The sequence below is a fragment of the Penicillium angulare genome (genome assembly GCF_028827245.1).
Source record: "Penicillium angulare strain IBT 27051 chromosome Unknown utg000012l_segment0_segment0, whole genome shotgun sequence".
NCBI classification, from domain to species: Eukaryota; Fungi; Ascomycota; class Eurotiomycetes; order Eurotiales; family Aspergillaceae; genus Penicillium; species Penicillium angulare.
In genome coordinates, this window is record NW_026623171.1 from 1,918,309 (window position 1) to 1,942,345 (window position 24,037).

At 37.3% G+C, this 24,037-nt stretch overlaps 6 protein-coding genes across 6 annotated transcripts; 5 read left to right on the forward strand and 1 right to left on the reverse strand.

Moving 5' to 3' along the window:
• Positions 1-928: 928 nt before the first annotated feature.
• Positions 929-2,247, forward strand: N7478_013383 (uncharacterized protein; the record flags this gene model as incomplete). The annotated part of the gene is made up of 3 exons (XM_056929593.1): positions 929-995; positions 1,059-1,124; positions 1,202-2,247. 3 exons carry the CDS (start codon positions 929-931, stop codon positions 2,245-2,247), a joined length of 1,179 nt encoding a protein of 392 aa, XP_056772955.1.
• A 675-nt stretch (positions 2,248-2,922) lies between these two features.
• N7478_013384 (uncharacterized protein) lies at positions 2,923-3,438 on the reverse strand (the record flags this gene model as incomplete). The annotated part of the gene is made up of 1 exon (XM_056929594.1): positions 2,923-3,438. One exon carries the CDS (start codon positions 3,436-3,438, stop codon positions 2,923-2,925), a length of 516 nt encoding a protein of 171 aa, XP_056772956.1.
• Positions 3,439-4,162: 724 nt separating this feature from the next.
• On the forward strand, positions 4,163-5,031 carry N7478_013385 (putative DnaJ chaperone (Caj1); the record flags this gene model as incomplete). The annotated part of the gene is made up of 4 exons (XM_056929595.1): positions 4,163-4,169; positions 4,234-4,248; positions 4,304-4,364; positions 4,458-5,031. The coding sequence occupies 4 exons, from the start codon at positions 4,163-4,165 to the stop codon at positions 5,029-5,031; spliced, it is 657 nt and encodes a 218-aa protein (XP_056772957.1).
• A 449-nt stretch (positions 5,032-5,480) lies between these two features.
• Positions 5,481-6,560, forward strand: sec53 (phosphomannomutase SEC53; the record flags this gene model as incomplete). Its single annotated transcript, XM_056929596.1, has 5 exons — positions 5,481-5,582; positions 5,655-5,717; positions 5,777-6,093; positions 6,172-6,246; positions 6,311-6,560. The coding sequence occupies 5 exons, from the start codon at positions 5,481-5,483 to the stop codon at positions 6,558-6,560; spliced, it is 807 nt and encodes a 268-aa protein (XP_056772958.1).
• A 346-nt stretch (positions 6,561-6,906) lies between these two features.
• On the forward strand, positions 6,907-7,948 carry N7478_013387 (CCDC90 family protein; the record flags this gene model as incomplete). The annotated part of the gene is made up of 3 exons (XM_056929597.1): positions 6,907-7,435; positions 7,499-7,832; positions 7,891-7,948. The coding sequence occupies 3 exons, from the start codon at positions 6,907-6,909 to the stop codon at positions 7,946-7,948; spliced, it is 921 nt and encodes a 306-aa protein (XP_056772959.1).
• Positions 7,949-8,537: 589 nt separating this feature from the next.
• On the forward strand, positions 8,538-13,270 carry N7478_013388 (uncharacterized protein; the record flags this gene model as incomplete). Its single annotated transcript, XM_056929598.1, has 5 exons — positions 8,538-8,571; positions 8,638-8,822; positions 8,885-12,143; positions 12,213-12,670; positions 12,731-13,270. The coding sequence occupies 5 exons, from the start codon at positions 8,538-8,540 to the stop codon at positions 13,268-13,270; spliced, it is 4,476 nt and encodes a 1,491-aa protein (XP_056772960.1).
• Positions 13,271-24,037: the final 10,767 nt, after the last annotated feature.

Here is a 24,037-nt window from a genome sequence, read left to right on the forward strand (position 1 = left end):
TTGTATAATTGATTTGAAATATCGTGGAATTAAAACAAAGAGAGAGAGAGAGAGAGAGAGAGAGAGACAAGAGATGTTTAAAAAGTGAGAAAAGACCCGAGATTGTAGCAAGATATGCCAAAGGGGGAAAACACGAAGATGACAACTCTTTCTCTTTTTTTTTTATTTTTCTGCCTTTTTTTGCCCCTTTTGATTCGAGAAGAAGACTCCGCTTTTTGATTGCAGCCTTCAGCTAAGAATAGACCAGGAAACAATCATAAAGGACCAAGAGACCAGAAGAGTGAGGGGTGTCTTAGATCATAATCATTGGTGTACCAGTGTATTTCCTCCGAATTGGTCTCTGGTTTTGTGTATTTGATTCTGTATTTGTTTGTTTGCGGAAATGGCATCCACACTTATACCAGAATCCGGAGTAGATTCATCATGGTGGTGGAACTAGAACATGATGAATAGAATCTGATCTGGGTGCAAAGGGAGAAAAACAAAAAAACAAGAGAATCAGGTAGAATTAGGTGAACAACGCATTAAATACGGTGTCTTCCCCTCACTTGTTCGTGTTGAGTCAGACTCTTCATGCATCTGTTCCATTGGGCCAGCGAAGACTCCGTTATGCAACGCGCATGGGCTTGGGACCAAGTCCCCACCGCTGGTTCGGACTGAATGATGTATCTGATTTGGAGATGATGGGTCGAAATATTAGATATGTATATAATAAAGAACTATAATGTATCTACAGTCTCATTGTTATTATCATTATAAGAGTTTGTAGTGATATAGTAGTATTTACTTAGTGTGCACATGTGGTTGATCCCTTCCCCGTACTAACAAGCCACCTCTCCCCCCCTACTACTACTACTACCACTACTATTAAGTACTTCTCTGTCCTTTTTTTCTGGTCCGCTTGTTGTTCCCTCCACCTCCCCCAACCATGAAGCCCATCATCCTCCCCCTCCTCTTGGTCTTCATAGGCCTGGCTGCTGCCTGGTCGAAAGAAGGTATGAATTAATCTGCCTATAACAATTATGCTGCCTCAATTCCTAACCACTTGATTTGAACAGACTATGAGATCTTCCGTCTGCGGGATGAGGTCGCCTCCGCCGAAGGGACCAATACCACTTTCTACGGTACATGATTCCCCTTTTCGATATTGAAGCAAAAAATAAAATAAAAAACCATTTCGCCTAATTGTTTCTTATTCCAGATTTCCTCGGAATTCGCCCAAACGCAAACCACGATCAAATCACCAAAGCCCATCGCCAGAAGTCCCGAACCCTCCACCCGGACAAGGTGAAGCGCTCCTTCATCGCCGACTACGCCAAGGACAAGAGCAAGTCCAAAACTACCAAGCCAGGTGTCCATGTCAACTCCAGTCCCTCCAAGCGAGAAATCGAGACCGCCGTCAAGGACGCCAACGCCCGCGCCGCTCGCCTGAACACCGTCGCCAATATCCTACGTGGCCCAACCCGTGAACGCTACGATCACTTCCTCAAGAATGGTTTTCCCCTCTGGAAAGGAACAGGATACTACTACACTCGCTTCCGACCGGGTCTTGGTACGGTGCTGACAGGTCTTTTCCTCGTGTTTGGCGGTGGCGCTCATTACGGTGCCTTGATTCTGAGCTGGAAGCGACAGCGTGAATTTGTCGATCGGTATATTCGTCAAGCCCGTCGTGCGGCATGGGGTGATGAATTGGGTGTTCGTGGTATCCCTGGTATTGACTCTGCTGGTTCGTCGGCACCTGCGCCTTCTTCGGAGTCGGAGCCTACAGCTGTTTCGGTCAATCGGCGCCAGAAGCGGATGATGGATAAGGAGAATCGCAAGGAGAAAAAGGGTGGTGGTAAAGCACCGGCACGTAGCTCGGGTACCTCCACTCCTACTGAGGGAGTTGTTTCAACTGGGGAACGCAAGAGGGTTGTCGCGGAGAATGGCAAGGTCTTGATCGTTGAAGCTACCGGCAATGTCTTCTTAGAGGAAGAGACGGAAGAAGGTGAACGCAAGGAGTTCCTCTTGGATGTGGATGAGATCCAGCGTCCTTCTATTCGGGATACCATTGTCTGCAAACTTCCTATCTGGTGCTTCCAGAAGACTGTTGGTCGTATTATTGGCACTTCAGCGTATGAGGAGGAGGAGGAGGAGGCCTTTGAGGAGCTCGAGGATCTTGTTGAAGAAGCTACCGAGTCCACATCAATCTCGAAGTCGAATGGGCGCTCAGCCCGTCGCCGTGGTAAGAAGGCCCAGCGATCATAATCAGGAGCCTGGAAAAGGTGAAATACTTCGCATATAAAGTTGAGCCGCCTACCATGACATCATTTTTGCTACGATAGTGATTCCCCTTTGGAGAAAAAGAAAAGTTTGAATAGACAAATTGAGCCAATGATGGCTTCATAGAAACTATGGTCCACCGATCGCATCCCTTGTAGATGCAGTAATTGTAGGGGTGGGAACTAGTTCATCGTTCTCCAGTCCCCTCCCCACTGTTAGTCTTGATCCTGCGAAACTACCAGTCATAGTCGGCCACAAAGTCCCCCTAGCCCCATATAGGAGCTCCAATGGGGCCATTATCCACTGTTGGGTACTGATCTTGACCGACTCGAGTATTTAAGCATAAGACAGACCCCTAATGTTCCGAAAAAACTCTTTCTTCAATTCATAAATTCAATCATCTTCTCTCTCGTTCTCTATATGGCACATTTTCCTTTCCTTTATCTTTTCTTCTTTTCTTATGAACAAGACGAATGCAGACTGGCAGAAATTCCAGCAAGCCTTCAACGCACAAAACATCTCATGACAAGAGACCGAGGAAACAAAGATTGACAGACATAGGAAACATAGAAAACACAGGAAACGAGGTGCTATGAGTATATCATCACAGTCATTAAAGGCCGCAAAATCAGATTCCATTCAGGTCTCCTTTTGCATCGCTTAGGAGAATGCCTTAGCCAAGCTAACCAGCGAGTTGACGCTATCCGAGAGTCCCTTGTTCTCCATTCCCCCAATTCCTCGTGCCCCATGTGAGGAGCCACCAAGGGCACTCAGAACTCCACCGGGAATTCGGACACCAATCATAGCTAACAACTTAGGTAGAATACCGCTTGTAAGTAGTGGGAGGATGACGAGCATAAACACCTTCATAGGGTGGTTTTTGGCGTAGCGGTAGATATCACGGAATAGCTTCTTGATGGAGCGGATGAGACGTTGTATGAATCCGTCGCGGGGTCGGGCCCGACGTGATGATGAGGAGAAGGATGAGAATACGGAGGGACTGGAGCGTCCTCCTCCACCTCCTCCACGACCTAGGCTAAAGATGGATGGTGCGGAGTGTCCTCGGTGATAGGTTGAGTAGCTTGGTTTGTGGTGCGGAGAGCTCGCGCGGCGACGGACATAGCCATTTGCATTCGATGAGACCGAGGATGATGATGGGCCACTAAACCAACCCATCTTGTATGTATTCTGTTCTGTTCCTTGCTGTGGGTATTGCCTCGTGCGTCCTTCTTGCGGGAGACGACAGATGTCAAGCTTGTCTGTCTCGTTTGTTCAGACCGATCGATGCAAGATGAGGTTGCGGGGTGGTCAACCGAGTTTATGGTCCAGTATTCTAAATGGTGTCAAGAAGGATGTTTATTTCTTTGGGCCTTCTTTGAACGGATTTATGTCTTCTCTTCGCCTCCGTGTGGCAATTCAGTGAGAGAGAGAAAAAAAAACAGATGCAGGTGAGCCGCTAGAAGCTGCAGGAGGCGCAATCTGTCGGTCTAGACTGTTGCGTACATCTACTCCACCCTCGATCTGCTGCAGGAGGAAGAATGCGAGATGATGGGGAATGACGGTGACAGGTTGGAATTAATCAAGATTCGATTGTACCTGTATGGAGTATGGGGACAAATAGTAAAATACAACCGGGAGGGGGACTAATCAGATGAATCTGCCCCTGATGATAATCAAGGTGGCTGGGGAGTAAAACACCTCGATTTATTGTGTCTGCAGGGGGTTAGATTAGACACCTCATAGTTAAGGCGCCAAAGTGTCAGTTCACATGCTTCCAATGTTGACGCCTCAGGCAACAACGACGTCACTGCCATTGCTTTAATCTATTTACCGTCTTGTTCCAACTTTTCTCGTACTTTTCACACTCTGGCCTGTGGATTTCGAATACCTCAAGAGAATCATGTCGAGTAAGTTGATTTGACCTCTAATTATACTCTTCATATAACTAATATATTTCGACTCAACTTATAGAGACTCCCGATTACTGTAAGACGAAGATCACGCCCACCTTAAACGAGGCTAATTGCTGACTTGGCCACAGACAAGATCCTCAACATCTCTAAAGATGCCACCCAGCAGCAGATTCGTACTGCGTACAAAAGGTATACCTGACAAGCAAAACTACCAGTTTAACCTAGTCATATCCCACAGCCCACTATTCTTGCGGCCCAATGTATAAAACTAACCACCTACAGGGAATCACTGAAAACCCACCCCGATCGAGTCCCCGCAGACTCACCCGAACGATCCTCTCGAACCCGCAAATTCCAAGAGATAAACGATGCCTACTATACCCTATCCGATCCCCAACGTCGACGCGAGTACGATACGACCCGAGCCTACGAGGAAGCAGAGTCAGAAGTCGACGAAGAAGTCCCCGGTGGAGCAGGTAGTTTCCCATGGTCAGGCTTCTTTGGCTCCGGGTCCGGATCTGGATCTCGTGAAGAGCGCGACTCAGATCAGTTCGGCTCTGTCTTCGAAGAAATGCTACGTGAGGAAGGACTAGCAGAAGAAGACGGTGGACGGACCCGTCCTACTTCTCGCTTCTGGGGCGTTTTAGGAGGTGTTAGTGGTGGTGCGCTTGGATTCATTGTTGGAAATGTTCCTGGAGCTTTGGCGGGTGCGGTTGCTGGGAATCGTCTGGGCGCGGTGAGAGATGCGAAGGGCAAAAGTGTTTATGAGGTTTTCTTGGACCTTCCAACGCCGGACCGGACGAGACTCTTAAGTGAACTTGCTGCGAAGGTATTTCAGACTACTATGGGACGCTAGTTAATGTGTTATTGTAGTTTCTGTGAAGATTGAATTGTGGCGTTTGGTTGGGTTTCTTGAAGAAATCGGACTGGGTGGGAATGTGGAATAAGTGGGATTTGGGATTTTGGGCATACATTTATGCGATATGATGGATTTTAATGCTTTTGGTTTCTTAGGTAGGTTCTATGAATGTAAATAATGAATATACAATGTGGTAGTATTTATAAATTGACATAAATTGGTGTGCACTACAGATATCTTAACTATACTAGTACTAGCCCGCGAGTTGAGATTGCAGTCATGGTGACACAATAGGCTCTCATAGATCTATGGCTCCTCTCAATTCCGGGTAAAAACTTGAACGACTCGATTCTACCAATTCATCGCTTCAAAGGCTCATACCATAGCATTCCAAGTAGTACTGTTGCTTCAATCCGTTAGGTATTTATTTATCTACATCGAACAACATGACCACAGCTACCGGTGTTTACCCCCCGTTGGAAGCCCGTCCACTTAATGACAACATTGTGCTCTTCGATGTTGACGAAACTTTGACCAAAGCCAGACGGGTATGGTGTCTAATTATCCGGGGTAGCTCACCATCAACTTGAAACCGGCTGACATGCAATACGTCTCTCTAGACTGTCACACCAGATATGCTCGAACTACGCTCGCGCCTGCGACACAAGTGCGCCATAGGCTACGTCTGTAATTCTTCCATCCAGTATATCGACCATCGCCCCATTTCCCTAACTTTCCTCAGGTGGGCGGTTCGAATTCTGTCAAACAACAAGAGCAGCTGGGATCTTCCAACGTCGACGTGACCACTCTTTTTGACATCTGTTTCCCCGAAAACGGTCTCGTTGCGTACCGGCTCGGTAAACCGCTTTCCAGCAACAGCTTCATACAATGGCTTGGAGAGGATAAATACCAGGAGCTGGCAAATTTTTGTTTGGGTTATATATCCAAGGTCAAACTACCAATGAAGCGTGGAACATTCGTCGAGTTCCGCAACGGCATGATTAACGTTAGCCCTATTGGACGTAACGCCAGCGTGGATGAGCGAAACGAATTTGAGGAGTGAGTTTACACTTTTCTTAAGGATTTCTTTTACGTTATGGCGCATAATCGAGCTGTCTAGCTGATGGTCTCTATTAGGTATGACAAGATCTATAATATTCGAAAAGATATGGTGGAAGCCCTGAGGAGACAGTTTTCAGGCTACGGCCTCAGGTAAGTTCTTGGCAATGCAGAGAATATCTTCTATATACGCATGTGTCTAACTTGTTAAATAAAGCTTCTCCATTGGTGGTCAGATCTCGTTTGATGTTTTCCCTACTGGGTGGGACAAGACCTACTGTTTGCAACACGTTGCTGCTAAGAAGGAGATCACTGGCACTGAGTATAAGAATATTCACTTCTTTGGGGATAAGTGCTTTGACGGAGGCAATGATTATGAGATTTACTCAGACCCTCGCACTATTGGTCACTCGGTCTGTGGCCCTGATGATACCATGAAGCAGTTGAAGGAGATCTTTGAACTTTAACGAATCGCTTTAGAAGCTGGAGTTAACTTGATTTAACGAAACTGATGCATTTGAAGAACTCATTTGTGACATCTTAGACTGTTTCTTGTTCAAATTAGTGTAAACCCCCACCAAAAGAAACAAATCGAAGCAAACCGGTGTTTGAAATTAGTACATAGATGGGTTCTAGTTTGTTTCCCGGACAGGCTAAGTAGATATGCGGGAACCACGGGGAAGCCAAGCGTAAGCGTCGATCTTTCCCGGACTCTCTTTTTAGTCATCTTCGGGTCCCGATCCATTCTCTTCCCTGTGTCGCCTTCAAGGAACGAAAATCCAACACCCTCATTAGAGACCTTTCTTCTACGCCATGGCGTCTCAAAAACATGTCGCTGAGGTGCCTCGAACCATTCTCCCTCGCCTTACATGGAACAGTTCATCATCTCGCCCCGCCCTCTCCGCACACCACCCCACGCTCACAGCCAAACAACGACAGCAATATATTCAAGGCTGGAGTCCCCTCAACCGACAGGTCCACACTCTGAATTTATCATATCAGCCTTCAAGAGGCTATTCCACGTCCATCCGGGACAATCGTCCAGCATCCACAGTTGTCCGTCACATCTCCGGTTCCGTCGCGAGACGCCCATCGCCGGAGTCCCTCGGTAGCCCCGTTCGACACAATGGAGTCTATGTCGCAACATTCAAACCAGCTCAGCGGGCCTTCCATGCGACACCCGTTCGAGCTGATGACCATCACTTCGATACCCTGAAGTTTGTGAAGCGGCTGCAAGATGAGGGATTCAGCGAGGAACAAGCCGTAGCCATGATGCGTGTCTTGAATGATATCATCCAGGAGTCCATTCAAAATCTCACAAGAACTATGGTCCTCCGAGAAGGTCAGCCAACTCATACTTCTACTTTGTGATTAATTCTCTTTAACTAACAACCGGGCTGGATAGACTCGGAGAGATCAACCTACACCCAAAAAGTTGACTTCGCTAAACTCCGCTCCGATCTCCTTAATACCGACTCAACCGAGGCTCAGCTCACTCGTTCTTCTCATGAAAAGATCTCAGCCGATCTCGCCAAACTGAATTCACGCATGAGGGATGAGATTGGAAGGACACAGGCGTCAGTTCGTTTGGACTTGAATCTTGAAAAGGGTCGAATTCGCGAGGAAGCCAACGGACAAGAAATGCGAATTAAGGAAACGGAAACACGCATTGAGCAGGAAGTGGCTGGTTTAAGGGAACGAGTCGAGGCTGTCAAGTTCTCTACGCTCCAATGGCTGATGTATGTCTCTATTATTCCTCCGTCCATCATGGTCAAATACTAACTAATCTTCTTACAGGGGTGTCTGTACCGGTACCGCGGCATTGATTCTTGGTGCCTGGAGACTGTTCATGTAAAAAATTTCTTGGTTTTGAAAATCGGTCTGCATTGCCACGGAGTGTTTTGTTTTATCTATTTTTCCAAGTTTCTCATAAATACAGGCCATGGAGTCAGTCATTGGGTCTTTTCTTTTGTCGCTTAAGTCTATTTGCTCATTAGGCTATCTAAAAGCCAAGCGTGGCACTCTCCAATGAGCCAGCTCATAGGCATCTGTATTTTATCGATGGCATCAGCGCTTCTAATCTCGAACAGATAGATGCTTTTAGCTAGTTACTTATCAAAATCATTACAAGCATTGAATGGAAATTAGAAGAGCTATCGTAATACCCTTGAACTGCCAGATGAAATTTATACATGGTTCATCTAAGTCTACCTATTTCTTCCTCTCACTCTTTCCTGCTGACTAGAAATTACTTCTAGATAGATCCATGGATGTTTACGGGTGACTACATACTGAGTGGGTCTCTGCATTGACATCAGTGTGGACCAGCATTATCACCACGTGATGATACGAGGTACGATAAGGCAGTTCGAGCATTTGCGCCCATTTGTTTTCAACTCTCTTGATGCAGAGAAGGCAAACCACATATCAAGCAGGGGAACAGTATGAGTGTGGTCGCAGAGGATGTTATTCTTCAGGGTAGGGCCTTATGTGATCAGCCATTGCAGTCACAACCTCGATTTCACTAACATGTCTCCGATCTAGATCCGGTCCCCAAGTGGTTGCTCGCGGCTCTTGAGCAAAAAGCCGAATTTGACCCCGATGAACGCGCTATAAAGCGGCGCAAGGTCGCCAAATCTAGCTACAACAGCTTGGCGCGCACAATGGGTCTTTCTTCAGCTGGCATCCCATTAGGGTACATCCCGTTGGCTCGTTTGACGTTGCGCATGGTAAGTATTCAGTGGCGCCGTGTGCATGCAGAGCAGCTAACCATTTGCCACCATTCAATTAGATATTCGCAGACCACACTCACCTCAACGGAAATGGCTTTTATGATATGAGAGATTCATCTCCTCGGCTTCCTGTTGTTTTAACCTTAAAAACTATTCACTCTATTGACGACGACGATGCGCTTTACACCTCCCAAAACCACCCAACCGATAACGGTTCACACATTATTGAGCTATTTCCAGCGAAGGCAGAAAATAAAGATACGGGGAATTATCTTTCGTTTCCGTTCAAGCAATCTCAAACATCCGAATTATTTGAGCACCTTTCTCTTGCAAGTACACTTACTTGCGCAGATCTATACTCCTCCCGTGTGCCAACTACATGTCATCAAGCTGCCGTGTCTCGATTGGGTAGTAACTCATTCTCTCTGGAAGTTGCTATATTGTGGAAAGATTCACTGGATATACCAGATTTCCCCCGTCTTCAGGATCCTCTCTTGCGTGTGTTTGGAAAGTATGCTCTGCAGGAAAGATATGGAGCTTCAACAGATGCCTCAACGAAGCTCGATATTCGTGAGAGGATACTCGGCTACCCTCGAACCTGGGCGCCTCGGGAATTTTACAACAGTGTTCATGTTCCACCCAATACAGAAAAGGCTTCAGCAGATATCAATTGTCCAAAGTTGGTTTCTGACCTATTCCCATTTCAAAGAAGAGCCGTCCGATGGCTTTTGCAGAGGGAATCAATGGAGCTTCACCCGGATGGAAATGTAACTCCTATAGAGCGAATCCCATCAGAAAAACTCCCGGCGTCTTTCAAGCAGATGAAAGACGCGGATGGAAACATTTGCTATTTTAGTCAACTCTTTATGACAATAGCCAGTGATGTCTCGCAATTGAATGACGCAGGATCCCAGCTCAAGGGTGGGATTCTTGCTGAGGAAATGGGTCTAGGCAAAACCGTTGAGATGATTGCCCTGATGAGCTTGAACCAACGGCCTTTCCAGTTGAAACACGATCCTGATGGATTAAGACCGTCCGGAGCTACATTGATCATAACCCCACCTGCAATCCTAGAGCAATGGAAACAGGAACTTGAACAGCATGCTCCAGATCTCCGGGTACATCACTACACCGGGATAAAGCGCGGCCAAGAACAAGCAGATGATTTGGTGATTGAAGAACTTGCAGAATACGATGTGGTTTTGACCACATACAATGTGATTTCTCGAGAGGTGCATTATGCTAATGCGTTGCCAAAGCGAAGTTTGCGCCACGAGAAAAAGTTTGAACCGCGTAAGACGCCTTTAGTCCGAATTTCATGGTGGCGAGTTTGTCTTGATGAAGCCCAAATGATTGAAAGTGGGGTCAGCAATGCAGCCAAGGTTGCTCGAGTGATTCCTAGGATCAATGCCTGGGCTGTCACTGGTACGCCGCTTCGTCGAAATATCGATGACCTTTTCGGCCTTCTACTGTTCCTTCATTACTATCCTTTCTGCTACTCAAATCCATTGTGGAAACGACTATACTCCAGATTTGGGTCAAATCTTGTGCAAATCATTCAGACCATTGCTCTTCGGCACACCAAAGATCGTGTCCGCGATGAGCTTCGCTTGCCACCCCAGAAAAGAGTTGTCATTACAATTCCATTCACAGCGATTGAAGAACAGCATTATGGTCAGCTTTTTGAAGAAATGTCTGAACAATGTGGCCTCAATACGATGGGTGCACCACTTCGCGGTGACTGGAACCCTGAAGATCCAGGAATCGTTGAAAAAATGCGCACTTGGCTTACACGACTTCGGCAAACATGCCTTCATCCCGAGGTTAGCGGAAGCAACCGAAGAGCATTGGGCGCTGGAAACGGGCCATTACGCACTGTAGATGAGGTCTTGGAAGTCATGATTGAAAATACGGATACTTCAATTCGCACTGAAGAGAGAACCCTGCTTCTTTCACAACTTCGTCGAGGCCAGCTTTTGGAGAACGCCAAGCGACGTAAAGAGGCTTCGGATCTCTGGCAATCGGCCTTGAAGCATTCTACCAGTCTTGTTGAAGAGAGTAGAGCACAGCTGCGGCTGGCAAAAAGTATTTTGAAAGATACTTCTAAGGATGATTCGAAAGACCTTTCAGAGGACAGCAGCGACGATGATGAGAGTGAAGAAACGGATAAAAATAGTCGAGTTGGCCAGTGTCGATTGAGACTCAGGGCCGCGCTCGAGGTTCAGCATATTGCTGTCTTCTTCACTGCAAATGCTTACTACCAGATCAAATCAGACCCAGCTTTAACTCAACCCGATTCTGACGATTTCAAAGCCCTTGAAAAGAAAGAGGAGGAAGGGTACGAGGCCGCGAAGGTAATTCGTAAAGAGATGTTGACCGACATATCTCGAAAGGTTGAGCGGTATATGAAAATGATCAAGGAAAAAACGCAAAAAAAGGAGTTTGTCAAAATTCCTAAGATGAAACCCTATCTTTATGACAGGGGACTTGAATCATATCGACTTTTCAACAAGTTTGAGGATCTGTGCAATGCGCTAAACAAGCATGCGGAGCAGTATAATGAATGGAGAGAGGTCATGATAAAATTGGTCTCCCAATCGCTTATTGATCAGGAGGAGGATGCCGAGCTTGAGGGAAACGAGTACGAGCGATCGACCAAACATCAAGACGAGATGTATGTTTACATGGAAGCTCTTCGTGCTATGTATGCGGATCGCCATGATGCCCTCACTGGCCAAAAGAATATCCTCATCTCCCACGAAGTCAAAGCTGGCATTGTCCAGGCACAAAAGGATGAAGGGCCTTCTCCAAAGTTGTTTCTCTCCATTATGAACTCCCGTAGTGAAGTCATGCCCGATAATGAGCTAGGTTCACTTCGAGGTATTGTTACTGAACTTAGAAGCTTGGTCACCTCGCTTGACTGGCAAGCTAGTGGAGGGAGCTCGCGAGCTCGGGCTGAACTTGAATTGGTCACCGAGGTTTTGAAAAACGCGGGTCAGCTGATTGGCAAGCAGCTCAAAGCGTCAACAAGCTTGGAGAGGGAGGTAGAGATGTTCCGCGACACAATGAACAACAGGCTGGAGTACTACCGCCATTTGCAGCAAATTTCCGATACAGTTGCCCCATATGATGAAGAAAGCGCCGGGAAACCCATGAATGAGGAACTATTTGCCTCCAAGATCAAACAGGAGGAAACACTCGAAGGCAAGATATCATCATTGAAATCCAAAAGGCGATACCTTATCCATCTACGGGATGAGTCTGGCCCGGAAGACAGTTCAAGAATTTGTATTATCTGCCAGTCGAGCTTTGAAGTTGGTACGTACTATTTTCTAAAACCCGGTTTATCATGCTTGGTTTGAATGGCCTAACTGACTTTATTTCCAGGAGTCTTGACCGTTTGTGGCCACAAATATTGCAAGGACTGCTTGCAAATGTGGTGGCGGCAACATCGAACCTGTCCCATGTGCAAGAAATCATTGAAATACAGTGACTTCCATCAGATCACGTACAAGCCGCAGGAGCTGATAGCTCAAGAAGAAGAATCGGCTGTCAAATTTGACCACGAGCATCATTCAAGGAATGCCATCTACAGTGATGTCAGCTCAGGTGTTCTAAATCAAATTCAAAACATCGACCTAGATGGCTCATTTGGCACTAAAATTGATACTCTTGCTCGTCATATCATGTGGTTGAGAGAGCATGATCCTGGAGCTAAGTCGATCGTTTTTTCCCAGTACAAAAACTTCCTGCAAGTCTTACAACGGGCCTTCGGTCGCTTCAAAATTGCCAGTAGCAGTATTGACACCCCCAGCGGCATTGAAAAGTTCAAACACGATCCAGCGGTAAGTCTACCTTTCGAATTTGTTATTCGTTCCCTTTCAAGTGCTAATAAAACACCCCAGATCGAATGTTTCTTATTACATGGCAAGGCGCAGTCTTCAGGACTTACACTTATCAATGCCACTCATGTGTTTCTATGTGAACCGCTGATCAATACGGCAATTGAACTCCAAGCCATTGCTCGAGTGCATCGAATCGGGCAGCATCGCCCCACTACCGTTTGGATGTACCTTGTTTCTCGAACGGTGGAAGAGTCCATATATGAACTCTCGGTAACTCGTCGGCTAGCCCACATCATCGAGAAAGAGAAACAAGAGAATGCCCGCTCTGCACCTCTTGACGAGGTCGACGAGTCATTAATCAACAATCTTACCGAAACAGCCATAGACTCCGCCAATTCCATGGAGATGCAAGACGCAAGCCTAACAAACCTGATGACAAGCGGTGCTTCTGGTGGTGAACTGGTGAAGAAGGATGATTTATGGCAGTGTCTCTTTGGAAGCTCTGCCCAGAAAGAGGGCAATGGCAGCTCGGCCGAGGCAGAGAGGGAAGTAGGCAGATTCCTGCGAGGTGAGGCAGCGGACCAAAGAAGAGATGAATGAATCTACGACTCATGATGATAATCGGCCATGATTAAGGCCTGAATAATAGAACACAAACCTGACTATGATTGAAAATATATCAAATGATTTATGACTCGAGAATAAATATAAGTAGTGGTGCGATACAGATGGAGCTATTTAGTTCAACTGAGCTGGTTGTTGTATACTGTCCAGGTAACTTGACAATAACTTAACTAACGTAATCCACTACCGAGCCGCCAGAACCACCGAGCCGCCAGGCTAACACGAAACGCGTCAATTAATTAGACCTTCCTTCTTCAACCACCCACTATGCCACCAATTCGCACCCAAAATAGTCAAAAATTAACAGAACAAGAGGGACAGATATTACTAGCTATTCAGGCTATTAAGAAATAAGAACAGCTCTCTATTAGTATAGCAACACGCTATTTCAACGTACTTTATACAACCCTCTGCGATCGACTACACAGTCACCAAAACCGACGCGAAATATATACAAACGGTCATAAATTGACTGAAATTGAGGAAGAATGGCTTCAAAAATAGATACTTTCAATAGATAATTGTAGAGCAGCCCCTCAACCTACTACTATACAAGAAATAGTAAATCTACTACAGTCAAAGCCCACTAACGGTACACCCTCCCATCCCAAGTAAACTATGTACCGTAAATGGATTGTACCGTTTATGAATGATGACATAATATTAAAACTATATAGCCCTAAGCCCTATTGCCTATTTAGGCTTCCATCCCATATCTTCCAAGGTCACCTGACGCTTTTCTGCATCCTGAATTCAGCTGAAAACACTGATTAAGCTCTCAATCTGACGTGTATCGTCTAATGTGATCATTTCTTTGCTTCCAGCCCATAGTAATATACTCTATATATAAGCCATAACCTCAGAATTAGATAATATCTCTAATGATGGCCCGTTTTCTTCAAGATCTTGTACTTCTGAGCTCTCCGCATCAATATATATATCTTGGCCATCGGTCTCATCTTAGCTATCAGTCTCATTTTCAACAATATCTTCCTCTGTTGGATTCAAGAATTGATCAAATGGTATAATATCATCACAGCTAAGCCTCTCAATTAATTTATTATACAAAGCTTTGATCTCATCACTAAGCCCTGGCTCTAAAAATAGCTAAGAATTAACTTCGGTCCTATCTCTACTTTCAGTCTTATCCTTCTACTTTGGACGAATCAAAGAACTCTTAATAAAACAATTCTTAATTATTTCATCTAATACTAAGCTCTTCCAAACCTGAGTGATCCAAAACAATATATAGGAGATATTCATCCGAACTTTTGGGTCAAGACCTCAATCAATAATAGCAATCATCCATCTCATCCATTTCTTCTAATTATAATGCTTAATATTCTGGATGATTCCCTGGTCTAAAGGCTAGTAAATTGAGGTTACATTTACTAGGAAAAATAGGACCTTAATATGGTTTGGTGGCAGGGCTTTCTTAAGACCAGCAATATACAGAGAAGCATTATCAAGAAGTAACAATACTTTCTTATGTATAGGAATACGTATATAAAAAGCACATAACCACTCCTTCATAATATCTTAATATATCCAAGCCTTCTTATTCCAGCGCCATATACAGCCCAAACCCCGGAAATCACGTCCCCGGAGCACACAAGGGGTCTTTGCTATTCCAATCACCCATAAAGGTATTCGGTCTGAACCATCTACATTTATTATTACAACAAGAGAGATTCAAGTCTTATCTTTCTTTTTTCCAGCAATTTTTCTATCAGAGAGACCCCCATTTAATATTTGTCGCCAAAATAGGCCAGTTTCATCCATATTGTATATCTCAGATGGTTCATATTGGTCACATATTATACGAATCTCTTTCATCTGATTATGTATAGAAGATAGGACCGAAGTAGCTTCTCCATAGAAGGTATAATATCAAATATTATGCCGCTTTTTGAAGCGAGCAAGCCATCCATCTAAAAAAGCAGGTTTTTATTGATTTTGATATTCTAGGATACGGGACTAAAGCTTATTTGCCTTAGTCTAGATCAAAGAGCCTGTGATTGGAAGCCTGTTATTGATATGCCCACTAACCTAATTAGATAGCCTTTCGTCTAGAATAGGCCAGAATAATAAAGAATTTCGTATACTAGCCCCATTAGACTGTATATCAAGATAATCATATCGGGATGAAACAATTCTTAAGACCGATACACAACTAATCTTATGATCAAATTGGGACTCGAACTAAGCTGCGCAAGCAGATTGTGTCGGTTTTGGACAAGTATTGGACCAAAAGGCATATAATACCTGCTTCTGGGCATCTGATATGCCTAATCGGGTATATTTTGGTGATGGTAGTATAGAAGATACCTTAGTAGCTGATCTAATACATAGTAGAGATGGAAGATCAGAGGTTTCAGACATTCTGATTGGTTGATTTGGCTGACCAAGCGAATGACTCAGCAAAGATAGGATAAAAAGGGGTGTACCAAGATGAATTTACCGTAAGTGAACGTTTTATATGTAAAAATCAAGAAAAGTGGGTCCATCCAAGCGAATTGTGTACCCTAAACGCGATTGTACCGTAGGCCGCCGTACCGTTAGTGGGCTTTGACTGTACTATCTATATATAGATCGACCCCAGTTCAAACAATTAGTAAAAATTAGATCAATAAATATATAAAAAGACACCCATAGCTTTCAACCTAATTCTCTAGATACTATAATTATAAGCGTACAAAATACAAAAATATAAAGATTATTTAAAAATAGTTTAATCTTATTCAAAAATCAATCCTTAAAAATAGTATTGATCTAGATAATATCTATAACTTCGATAAAACTAGTTTTATAATAGGCTTAATTATAACTATAAGAATTATAATAAAAACTAAATACTATAATCAGAAAGTACTTTTATAATCTAGAAATCACTAATAGATAACTATAATTAAGTATATAGATATATTAGAGTAAGTACTTCCTCTATATATTATTTTTAAAAGTAAAGTCTATATTAAAGATTAAGATAATAGTCTTCTAAAGGATTAGTAACTTAAAGTTAATCTAAATAGATAGATCTCTAATAAAATTAGATTTTACTAGTTTAAAAAAGTTTTTATTCCTTTAACTTTTCCTTATATATATCACAGGATTCCTGAATCCCTTCGGGTACGATTCGGGTACGATTTATAGCTACTCTGTGGGTGAATCTACTACGATACACTTACTAATATATAACTACCCTAAACCCTAGTAAGCTCTAGTAATATTAAAATATATAAATAATAGCTACAATTCTTATCCTACAAGAATTAGTTTTAGATATTAACTATTCTATTTAATCTCTACTATCTAATATTCTTATTTAGTTATAGGTCTCTAGCCTAATAATTTAATAACTATTATAATTCTGATTCTTCTCTCTTAACTACCTAAGAATTAATAATAGTACCCTCTATATACTAAAACCCTATATTCTCTTATAATAATACTTAATCTAAGCTTACTATATCTTTTTCTCTTATTATTAGATAACCTAAGATTGAATTGGTCCTAGATTAGTATATAAACCTAGCTGAATCTAGTCTAGACTAGATTAAAGAAATTACTAGTAACCTTATAACTAAAAGTATTAGTAGACCTAGAAGTATTATTATAAATATCCTAGAAGAGAAGAGATATAAACTAGAATACTTAGAAGAGTTCCTTATAATTTATATTTACTTTAAAGAACTCTCTACTTAAGTCTCTAGAATTAATACTAGGGCTTTCTTAAATAATCTATCTATAGCTTATAGAGGAACTAAGATTAAAATATATAAGAAAGTAGAGGGTTTTAAGGTTAATAAGTTTAAGAAATTATTTAGTCTTTAAGAATAAGTAAATTAGCTCTTATAACTTAGATATATCTTTTAAGATAACCCTAGGATCTATAAGAATAAAAAGATAAAGATTCTTATAGAAATTAAATATCTTAACTCTAACTATAAAAATAACTAGATTATAGAGAAGAGATATCTTAAAGATAATAATAATAATTACTTTAGTAACTAGGAATACTTTAAGAAATAGACTTTTATTTTAATATATAATAAAAATACTTTTACTAGAGAAGTTAGTAATAAGATAAAGTATTATTGTTAATAAACTAATAAGGAATTAAAGGCTTTTTACTATTATTTTATAGATCTAGAATATTATTTTTCTTAGGTCTTTTAGGATAAGTAAGTATATTACTATATATTAAAACTATAGTTGTGGTTAATACTATATATTTATTAATATATAAAGGTTTTTTCTAAAACTTAAGTATAATAAGTAGAAGAAATATAGAGTACCTAGGAATTTACAAAAGTAAAGATATATAAATATAACCTATTTATTAACGATTTAAATTCAAGCTTAAAATATCTATAATCTAATAATTTATTCTTAAACTAGTCTAATAATATAGAATAAGACTAAAAGGATCCTAGAAATCTATATTTAAAGGGTTCTTATAGTTCTAGATCTAATTTAAGTTATAATAACTCTAAGTTATATCTAAATCCCTCTTAATCCGGAGATAAACCCTAATTGTTTCTTTCTTAGAATAAGAATAATCTAAATAATATATCTATTAGAGGGACTAACTAATCTAACCTATTTAATCTATCTACTAGAATCCTTTTAAATAATTATTTTAATTATAGTAAATTAGGTTACTAAATAAATAAATATTATCTATTACTATAAGCCCTAAGGGTAAAGATCTAGGAAGCTTACTTAAGACTTTAGTATTACTATAATAATACTTAATTAAGAGACTTAGGAAAAGTACTAGGATTGAATTAACTCCTATAAATTCTAACTTCTAGTCTTAAGTAGGAATAGTTATCTATCTCTATATCCTAATTTATATCTAAAACAATATTAAGATATATATAGATATTAATACCTATATAAAGATAGACCTTATTAATTATAAATTTATTTAGAAATATTACTTTAATTAAACTAAGTATAATATCTCTATCCTAGAAGTAATAGATTAATAAGATACCCCTATCTATAGTATATAAACTATTTTAATTACTATATATAACTCTTAAAGAACTAAGTAAAAGTTTTTATATCCCTATATTATAATTAATAGAGATCCCTATCTATTAGGATTACTAATATTACTATTAAATATAACTATCTAAGAAATATAAATTATATTAGTCCTATAGCGGAAATAATAATAGTTTAAATATAATAAAAAAATAATAGAATAGTTAAAGCCTTACTAGTTTATAAAAGTATATAAGAACTAAGTCTATATCTTTATAATTATTAAAACCCTAGAAGAAGTCTAGTATACCCTAGAAGAAAAAGAAGATAAATTAATAGTAAATTAAGACTAAATCCCTCCCGAATTACTAGTATTCTAGGATATATTTGAGGTATAGAACTCTAAAATTATACTACTATAAAAAGAGACTAACTACTTAATTAAACTTAAAGAAGATATATTATCTTTATATAGTCTAATCTATCTCCTCTTATAGATAGAACTTATAGAGTTATAGAAGTATCTTAATAAAAACTTGACAAATAGTTAAATTAGACTATTAAAGAGTCTAGTTAGTATATTTATCCTATTTATACCTAAAAAGGATAAAGAGCTATAGCTCTATATTAATTATTGAGATCTAAATAAGATTTTGGTTAAAAATTAGTACCTTTTATCCCTTATTTTAGAGATTCTTAACTATCTTTCTAGGGTTTAATTCCTTAGTAAAATCAATATATAAGATATATATTATTAAATTTATATTTAAGAAGAAGAAGAATAGAAGATAGCTTTTTGTATAAAATATAGCTATTTTAAATATATAGTTATACTATTTAGTCTTATTAATATACCTATAATATTTTAAAGCTATATCTATACTATACTTTATAGCCTTTTTAATATTATTTATATTATATATTTAGATAATATTCTTATCTTCTTTAGGATTTATAAAGAATATATAGAATATCTTTATCTTATACTTAAAAGGTTAAGGGAAGTATAGCTATTTATAAAAGTCTTTAAATATTAATTCTATAAGGAATAAGTTAAATTTCTTAGTTTTATTATTAGTTAAAATAGTATCTCTATAGACTTAGAATAGGTTTAAGCTATTTAGGAATAGAAGTAGTCTATATCCTATAGAAAGATTTAAGTCTTCCTAGGATTCTATAACTTCTATTAAAGGTTTATTAAAAATTACTCTTTAATTATACTACTACTTATAAAGCTTCTTAAGGGAAATAAGGATAAAAAAAAACTAGGGAATATTAAGCTAAACGACTACGAATCGAAAGTATTTTAGGATCTTATTAATACTTTTTTAACTATATCTCTTCTATAATACTTTAATCTAGAGAGATCTATCTAACTTAAAACTAATGCTTTAGGTTTTGGAATAGATAGAATCCTTTTATAATTAGATAATTAAAGGATATAGTATCCTATTACTTTCTGGTTAAAGAAATTCTTATCTATAGAATGGAACTATATAATATTGGATTAAGAGCTATTTATAATTATTTACTTATTTAAATATTGGTGTTAATATCTTAAAGGAAGCTATTATTAAGTTAAGGTTCTAATAGATTACTATAACCTAAAGCTATTTATAGATTAATCTAAGATTAATAGAAGATAAGTATATTAGTACTTTTCCTTTACTTTATTTAACTTTATAATATATTACTACTTAAAAAAGACTAATCCTATAGATAGGTTATCCTATACTCTAAGAGAAGAGAAGTCTTTATCTATAGAGGAGATATTAGGGCTAATTTATAAGAGAATTATAGCTAAATTGTTTATAAAAGTATAGTAGTTTACTATTAGTACAATACTATTTAGAGAGGAAAGTAGAGAGAAGTAGGAATTAATAATTATAATTATATTAGCTTATAGAAGTCTATTACTATCTCTCTTTCTAACTATAAGTAGCTTAGCTAATAACCTAAAATTAGAGCTAAACTAGGTTTAAAATAATACTACTACTCCTATAGATTAGAAGGATCTAGAGGAGACTATAGATAAGTCTAATAAAGCTAATTATTTAGATCTAGGGAATAATAAAGAAGTTTTCCTAAGTTAAAGCTATAATATAACTAAGTTTTTCCTAAGTTAGGGCTATAATATAATATATTATAAGGTTTTAAGTCACTCTTAATTTATATTCTTTTAAATAGTAGTTACTATAATTATAAATAAAGATCTATTTATAGATAAATCCTTAAGAGAACTAAAATTATTAATTAAAGAACTCTAAGATAAGAATAAGATAGTCTAGGAGAGAATTAATATAACTTAGGAAAACGTTCTATAAAGAAAGTATTAGAGTATCGACTCTAAGAAACTTTTATATTATAAAGGATATCTCTATATCCCTATTACTAAGAACCTAAGATAAAAACTAATTAAGCTCTATTATAATAAATAACTTATAGAATATTTTAAAAGAATATATATAGAAGAACTTCTAAAAAAGAAATTCTATTAGGAATATTTATTAAAGGATATATAAGAATATATTAAAATATATCTAATTTATTAAGAAGTTAAAGTACTTAGATATTATTCTTATAAAGAACTCTAACCTTTTCTTATTCCTTATAGACTATTTATAAAGCTAAGTATAGACTTTATTATAGGACTTTTAATTATAATCTTTAAAAGAAGGAAGTATAATATAATCCTAATAATTATCTATTAACTTATAAAATTCTTTTAATTCCTCTCTATATTAATAATAATATCTATAGAAGATCTTATTAAACTTTTCTTCGATTAAATTAAACTTAAATATAGAAACCTAAAAAAGATTATCTCTAATTAAAGGTCTATTTTTATAAGTAGGTTCTAGTTATAACTCTATTACTATTCTAAGATTAAACTATAGTTCTCTACTATATTCTATTCCTAAATCGATAAATAAATAAAAAGACTTAACTAGGTTTTAAAAGATTATCTTAGATATTTTATTAATAGGGAATAATTAAACTAGGCTTAACTCTTTAAGATAGTATAATTTATATATAATAATACTATTAATATATTAATTAATAAGATTCTTTTTTATATATTACTTAGATATAACCCTAATTTCTAAATCTAAACTCTTAATAAAATATTTAAGAAAAAGGCCTTTAATACTAAAGAACAAATAAATTACCTCTAGAATATCTATAAAGAGGCCATAAATAAGCTTCAAATTATATAAGAAATATAATAGAGATCCTATAACAAAAATTATAAGCTAAAGGACTTTAAAGTAGGAACCCTTATATCCCTTTCGATAAAGAATCTCTACTTTAAAACTAAAGAAAAGAAACTATTCCCTTATTAAATTAAGCCCTTCTATATTCTTATAAAAATTAATATCTAGGCCTATTATATTATATTATTAGAAAAATACTTAAGATTATATAATATCTTCTCTATCTCTCTTCTTAAACTATAGAATAGCTGAAATAATAATAACTTATAAATACTAATACTAGAACTTAAAGATAAAGAAGAATAGGAAGTTAAAGAGATTTAAGATAAAAAAGTTTTTAATAGAGTACTATATTACTATATAAAATAGATAGAATAGCTCTTAGAATATAACTAATAGGAACCAGTAGAATACTTAGAAAATATAAGAGATATAATAGCTTTATTTAAGAAAAACTAAGTTTATAAAATAGTATCCTAACAATACTAAAAACCTCCTGAAACCCCCCCGAATTAGTATTAAATTAATACTAGATAAAGAAAAACTATATCGGACAAGGCTATTTAGTTAAAAAAGGGAAGGATAAGTAAGGTAAAAATAATAAATTACTATAGAATTCTATATTAAGCTATAAGTATCTTAATATTAGTAATTATTACTATTATAGTTAGAGTTAAAGTAACCCTAATTAGAGTTATATTATACTAATATCCTACTACAACCTCTATAAAGAAAGATTAAATACTACTCTATTAAAAAGCGAAACTAGTATTACTAATCTATAGATATAAAAGATTATTAAGATAGTAAAGAGATTAAGTAGAAGATAAACTAACCTTAATATTTAACTTCTTTTATTGTTTAGTAATAAATATAGTATATATTCCTATAGCTTAATCTATATTCTATAAATTAAAATAGAGCTTATAACCAGAAAGATAAATAGAGATTATCTTTTAAAAAGATACTAAAAAATAAATAGATCCCCTTATAGCTATAACCTTACTTTCCTTACTCTAGATAAGTATAGTACTACTAATAACTACTATAGTAGTATTATTACTTTAAACTTTATATATCTAATTAAGAATTAACTAAAACTAATATAAATTATTATAAATTCTATAAGATATCTAAGATAAATTAATATTAAATTAAATATAACTTAGAGAAGAACCTTATCTAAAAGTAATTCTTACTATATTCTTTATATAAAATATAAATAATTAAGTTTATATAATCCTAGTTATAATAGATCTTAGGAATAGTATCTTTAAGAGGGTAAAGAGCTATTTCAGCAATATATCCGATATAAAATATAAAGAAAGAATAAGTAATTTAATTATAAAAAGAGTATAAGCCAGTAGAAGTACTAGTAATACTCCTATTACTTTTATTAACCCTATTACCTCTATCACTATTATTATTATCTCTACCTCTAGCCTAATCTTTACCTTTAGTTATACAATAATCACTATAATAAGAAGGATCATTAAAAATACTAGAAGCAATAGCCTCAGATATAGTAAAACAAAATAAGATAAAAACAAAGAGTAAGAAGATAAAGAGTTAAGAATTAAAAGCTAAGAAAAGGAAAAAGATAAGAGTTAAAAAGATAAGAGAGAAGCTCTTATCTTAAAGATTTAAAGAACCTATATTATTTTATTTATATCTATATATAAAGACACCTAAGATAGTATTAGTCCTAGAATCTTTATTTAATATAATACTACTAGATATAAATTACCTAATTAAATACAAGTTATATAGATAGTCAAGTCAACTATTATTAAAAGAGAAGAATAAATTATTATAGGATTCTTAAATCCCTTCAAGTACGATTCAGGTATAATTTATAGCTACTCCGTGGGTGAATCTACTATAATACACCCGTTAATATATAACTACCCTAAGCCCTAGTAAGCTCTAGCAATATTAAAATATATAAACAATAGCTACAATTCTTATCCTATAAGAATTAGTTCTAGATATTAACTATTCTATTTGATCTTTACTATCTGATATCCTTGCTTAGTCACAGGTCTCTAGCCTGACAACTTAGTAACTATTACAATATAAAGGGGAAATATTAACTTTTAATCCTTAATAGTTACAAAAATTATTTAACTCCAAAGTTTAATAAACTTTATAGTAAAAATAATATAATTCTAATTTATATACTAGTATATTCCTCGCACCTTTTACAGCCTCTTAATATTAGATATTTTATAGTTTTAAAACATTTATACAATCGACTTATTAAGAATCAAATACAGATTAGGATCAATTATATCAATAAATTTAATTTCCTTAAAGTTTACTCTTCTACCCAAGACAAAGTATTTAAATTAGAGACAATTAAAAATAGCTTCATAGCAGCTAGTTTAGTCCTATTTAACCCTGATTAAGTTATTTTAAAACTTAATATTCAACTTCGAACACCTACTCCCCCCTCAAACTAGAGTAGTAAGTAAAAACCAAAAATACCTTCGAACTATATCCAATTACAAAAGCAAGCATCTTCGATTAAAGT